The sequence below is a fragment of the Podarcis tiliguerta genome (genome assembly GCF_965153285.1).
Source record: "Podarcis tiliguerta genome assembly, chromosome: 5".
Taxonomy (NCBI): Eukaryota; Metazoa; Chordata; class Lepidosauria; order Squamata; family Lacertidae; genus Podarcis; species Podarcis tiliguerta.
Genome location: NC_139538.1, coordinates 67,477,477 through 67,483,476, shown reverse-complemented (window position 1 = coordinate 67,483,476; position 6,000 = coordinate 67,477,477). Strand labels below are relative to the sequence as shown.

The 6,000-nt window shown below is 44.9% G+C and overlaps 1 protein-coding gene across 5 annotated transcripts in view; it reads right to left on the bottom strand.

Annotated features, from left to right (window-relative positions):
• Positions 1-229: 229 nt before the first annotated feature.
• The window catches only part of PALD1 (phosphatase domain containing paladin 1), a 107,452-nt gene continuing 101,681 nt past the window's right edge, over positions 230-6,000 (bottom strand). For all 5 annotated transcript variants that reach the window (XM_083441386.1, XM_083441383.1, XM_083441385.1 and 2 more), the window contains exon 20: positions 230-615. In XM_083441386.1, coding sequence (XP_083297512.1) covers positions 466-615 — 150 coding nt within the window. In that variant the 3' untranslated portion in view covers positions 230-465. The remainder of the gene's footprint in view (positions 616-6,000) is intronic.

Here is a 6,000-nt window from a genome sequence, read left to right as displayed (position 1 = left end):
CGTGGAAGAAAGATTGAAACGATCCCAAACTGTCCACTTCCAAACGCAGCAATGCCACGTATATTTTTCCTGCACATGCATATTATTTAACACATTAAGTATACATCAGACCTGTAGGGGATAAAAGTCTTTGGGGGTGGAGGTAAAAATAAGGCAGGACAGCTTCCATTTTAGAGGGACTTCGGGGGGAGGGAGAGGGAAGGACACACCACTTGCTTCGACACTCGTCTGCAGTTATCTTAATTTATTTTTATTGTGTCTGAACGAACCCTACGAAAACGTCTTCAAGGCAGCTTAATGTCTTCTTCAGTTCACAGTCCTCCCTTAAGACGTATTTCTCCACATTATATTTATATATAAAAAAAAGTCTTTAAAAAAAAATCCACCTGGAAAAGCAAAGAGAGTGATGCGGCCGTGTGGGGAGAAGCGCTGCGATCCTCACTGTGCTTTGGAAAAGGCCGGGTCCTAAACAAACTCTCCCCGGAACGGCAGTGAACTTTGGCTCTGCTCCTGCCAGCGGTAGCGAAGCTGGGAGAGCGGCTTGTCCTTCAGCTTCTCAAATTCGGCAAAACCCAGCTGGTTCAGGATTTCATAGACGCCAGCCTTGGCCGCCACCTGGAAGCAGGGAGGGGAAAGAAAAGGAGGGAGGGAAATATGCTCTTAAATTCCTCCATGTATACAGGTGAGCAAGTGTCCACATTGCAGAGGTGGCATGCCTCGTCATTTTGCTGCCTGGGGGGACGGGATGAGACGATCATCCTAAATAAATGACCAGCATATGCGGCGGGGGGGGGTGAGAGTGGCAAGGAACAGCAAGGCAGCTCTGGTTCTCTGGAGAGCAACAGCAAAGTCATTTGCAGAGGGCAGGAAAGGAGGAATGGTCTAAAATGTCCTTTGCAGCTCTTGCAAGAACTGCTTGTATGCATGTTGAGGAACACTGCCATATTTTCCTTCCATTTCAGACATGTCTGCAGACAGGTAAGTACTGTTTGTGTGCACACCTAGACCCTGCTCCAATTCAACACGGCTAGTGTTCGCAGGTGTTTCCTGCAAGCATCACCTCTGCACTCTGCAGCACTTCATCTTGGGTTTTGTCCTATAGAGGAGGGGCTCCCTAGCCTAAGGGATGGGGCTTCATACAAAATGAGCAATTCATAGGCTATTCTGAAATCCTTTCCCTTCTGGCTATTGAGACTTCCCCCTGCACCTCTATGCTATCATTTATTCATTTAAAGAATTTCTATCTCTCTTCTGCCACATCACCTTTAAGCATATATATATTGCTTGTTCCTTGCTGTTGTTCCTTGTCCCCTTCCCACATCAAGCTTGGACAACCACCCTAATCGGTGCTATTTTTCTAGAAAAAGATGTGCTGGAACTAATGGCCAGAAAACCTCAAATTGGCTTTACACTTAGAGAGAAAGCACGAATGCATCTGTTTCCTTCTCTGTGTTAACATAAGATTCAGATTGTGGGAAACGTATGCTCTTGCCATTACAGTGGTGCCCCGCAAGACGAATGCCTCACAAGACGGAAAACCCACTAGACGAAAGGGTTTTCCGTTTTGGAGGTGCTTCGCAAAACGAATTTCCTATGGGCTTGATTCGCAAGACGAAAATGTCTTGCGAGTTCCTGCGGGGTTTTTTTCCTCCCCCCCCCCTTTTTCCCAAGCCGCTAAGCCGCTAATAGCGCTAATCCACTAATGGGCTTGCTTCGCAAGATGAAAAAAACCGCAAGACGAAGAGACTCGCGGAACGGATTCTTTTCGTCTTGCAAGGCACCACTGTATAAAGTTATTTCACAACAAAAATGCATAGGAGTCAGTATTAAGGAGGCTGTGAGGAGGGGGGGCAGACTGATGGGTTATGAAACCTAAGGAAATGCTGCTCCTGGAACATATGGGATGTCTCCCTGACCCACTTCAGATACATGCAAGAGGAGAGCCCAGAGACTCGTTCAGAGTATGTTTCATCTACTTCTGCTGCAGCAGCAGTGGATTAGGCAAACATCTGCTTGGTTTGTGTTCCTCTCCATGCTTGTTCTTAAGCCAGAACTTCCTATCCAAGCACTCCAGTTTCCCTGAAACTTTCATTCATAACCCCCAACCCAATTGCCCGTCCGTTCATCAAACCTTCAGTTGACAGAGAATGACTCCAAGTAGTACAAAATGTAATATAAGGAAATGCTATCTATCTCGGTGGTATGAAAACAGATTGAGTTAAACACACACACACACACACACACAGAGAGAGAGAGAGAGAGAGAGAGAGAGAGAGAGAAAGAGAGAGAGAGAGAGATTATTTCATTATTTTCCTCCCTAAGAAATTATACTGCACCTTTCAGATAACCAATAGACTGGGATTCACCGCAGAATCTATTTTCACTATTATCCATGCTTGGTAAAGGTAAAAGGACCCCTGACCATTAGGTCCAGTTGCGGACGACTCTGGGGTTGCGGCGCTCATCTCGCTTTATTGGCCGAGGGAGCCGGCGTACAGCTTCCGGGTCATGTAGCCAGAATGACTAAGCCGCTTCTAGCGAACCAGAGCAGCACACGGAAATGCCGTTTACCTTCCCGCCGGAGGGGTACCTATTTATCTACTTGCACTTTTGACGTGCTTTCGAACTGCTAGGTTGGCAGGAGCAGCGACCGAGCAACGGGAGCTCACCCCGTCGCAGGGATTCGAACTGCTGACCTTCTGATCGGCAAACCCTAGGTTCTGTGGTTTAGACCACAGCGCCACCCGCGTCCCTTATCCATGCTTACCTATTAGAATAGTTCATCTAAGGCTACGAATCTTGCTCCATTTGGGTTTGCCTTTCCCATTTGCAAGCCTGTTTGCTTTTGAAACGTAAGAGATTAGATACGAGACCTGGATACAGGATGGAGTCTTGGAAATACATTCCTCATGTTAATGCAACCTTAGTCATAATGGGGAATAGGAATGGTGAAAGAAGGACAAGGCCTAGAGTCAAACAATGCATGCATGGCCGCTGACGTTCTTTAGAGCACCCTTTGCCAGCCAGGTGCTGTGCAGATGTTTTGAACTACAAGTCCCATCAGCCCCAGGCAGTGCAGCCATGCCACAGCTGGCCCCGATGGGAAATGTAGCTGAAAGTATCTGGAGGGTTGCAGCTTGGCAAAGGCTGCTTTTGGTGAAGTCAACATGTTTGCTGCTGGGGTTAGCGGAAATTTCTAAGCATTATCAAATCAAATGTGGCTTAAATAACTTTTGGTCCATCTATTTGGGACCATTTGCTCATAGCCAGAAGCTCTTCGTTCCTTCAGGAGGGCCTTCCTGTTAAGGTAGTGTGGTGAAAAAACATTTAACCGTCTGGCCCACTAAGATTGACTCATAACCTCATGTTAACCCCTGTGTCTAGTGATAATTGGCCAAGCAAATAACAAAGAGGCCGTGGTCCTAGAAAGAAAGGTGTATTTCATGAGAACTGGCTTTGCTTTATAAAATTTGCGGCTAACAAAGAACATGATTGGGCTTCTCCTTTGACTCATACCTCTCTGTGGAGAGATGTTTGGAAACGGTTTGTCATTCTTTCATTGTATAACAAATTTATAGAAAAACTATTTTTCAGCCTGACTACTATTAGATAAACATCGTGATGTAACACACATAGAAACATCTTTTTTAATCAATTTCTTTAGAAGCAGGACAACGTATGTATTTTATAGGGAACACTTACATAAATTTGCTCTATGTGTATTCATTTCTTCTGGATTTTTTTGTTATGTAATGTGCATACATTATTAATTTTTAATAGAATTATTTTTTTATAAAACCCTCTGTATTAATTAGAACAATTAATTTTCTAAAAAAAGAAATCAGTTTAACTTATCTTTTGATTTAATTGTTGAGAAGTTCTTAATTTAGCAGTCTCTAGGTTTCTTCATGTGGGTGCTCTTAATTTTACGGAAGAAACTGCAGCTTTTACAAATTTAACTCTTGCAAACATCTAGTGACTGATGTTTGAAATGATCGGCAAAGGCTTAAAAAAACAAACAAATTAGGAATTGCATTTTTTTTTAAAGTCACCTTTCCTAGGCCTCAAGGTAAGTTACTGATGGATCAGGAGGCGCCAAGCAGGGCTTGGAACTCCCAGTGCTTATCATTGTTCTCAGTATTCCTAGAAGTCTAAACATTATTCGATCAGTTTCCTGGTGCAACAAACTCCCTTGGATGGTATTTGCCTCTACAAGATGGAGTGATGGAGCCTTCCTGATTCAAGGAAACTTGCTCAAGGCCGGAGTAAAGAGTGAAGCTGAGCCTTCTTCCCGAGGGGAATGAAATAAACAAGGGCCACCATCTTTGACTTATCTCAGTTCAGCAAGAGAGCACATTCCAGCTCCATTCTGCTTTCTAACCAAGCACAAAGTGAGCTCGTGCAGATAATATTCCTTCCTTCTCTCCCTCTCTGCTTCATGCTGTACATCGATGGGACACCGGTAATGTTTCTCCCCGCCCCCCCCCGGTCATTTCCCCTCCAGCGCTTCCTCCCCACCCCCCACCCCAGACATGCATGCGGGGTGAATGTCGTTTTCCAGCAACCAAGAATGGCCGGGGCTCTGATTGTAACCGCATTTGGCAGATGCCCCTTTCATCTCTCACCAAAGAGATCAAACATGCCAATATGAATTAGCAAAGCTAATTGAGACGGAGAGGAGCCGAGGCTTTCCCATCACACACCAGCCAGCGACTCCCCACTTAGAACTTAGAGCTGACACAAACAGGAGAGGGAGAGAGGCTCGTCTCAAGGACACCAATAAAATGAGCCTGTTCCGACACCCACACCGCTTTCCTCTGTCTGCACAGTTTTCACCTTCTCCTGTCACCGAATGGTTATTTTGAATCGCGGCACTTTTGTTGTGCAATTCCACTCATTTTTTAATTTTATTTTTTACCACTGGAGCTACATTTGCAGTGCAGTTGTCCATGCTAAGTGGTGTTTTGAAACATGAAAACACCCTGTCTTTTGAAGTAGGAGGTGGCTCTTTGGAGACTATTCAGTGAATGACATATTGGTCTGAACACTGGCTACACTCCTCTCCCCGACCACCCCAAAAATCTGGCTTGTAAAAGAAACCGAGTGTGGCCTATAACCATACTCTTCTAGGATAGAGAAGCTGTGGTCTCATTTCAGAGGATGGCCTATATTCCAAGCAATAAAAGATTCAAAATTCAATGGAAGTTGACAATCACAGATGCATTCTGCAACAGCAGCATTACCAAATCAACCCTCAGCTACTATTTTTTTTAAAAAAAATCAGACCTCCTACTCCATCTTCTGCACCTGCCCTTTCTACAAAAGGAGCCGTGGGGGGGTACATGCTTTGTAGGCAAAATGTATTTGGTTCAATTCCTGGCATCTCCAGTGTCAATGATCTCAGGTAGGTGGCGATGGAAAAGACCCCACTACCTATTAAGAGAAGACAATATTGGACTAGGCGCACTAATAATCTGGCAAAGTCTAAAGCAGCTTCTTAGTTTCTTTTTCACAAGGCTGCAGCCACCGCCACTCCTTCCACACACCCTTCTTTTACTTCTTGGAAACTGGCGTACAGGCCAGATTCGGCCTAGGAGCTGCCAATCATTGGTCCAAAGATCAGCAGACTTGGTAACAGTAACTGGAATCCTCTTTTTCATTTTGACTTTGCCTCGCTTGAGTTTTAAAACACGCAGTCGAAGAGACAGGGCACACGCCGGCTTTTCCAATAAGAAATTTGTATCTTTCGCCATACGAAGACAGATTTAGAGTTCCAGAATTATTCTTTTAACAAGCCTCCCGGCACCTGAAAAGGCTTAACAAATGATTACAGCACAAGCCTGTGTAGAACAGAGACCACTTCATCTGATGCAAGGTGTAATCCTAAACTGGCAAGCATATGTACACCTTCTGAAATCACTTGGAGGTTCTCAGCTGTGATCCACAGACCCCTCCACTCATATAGGGCTCTTCTTAGTGGCCTGGCTTAGGACACCCATG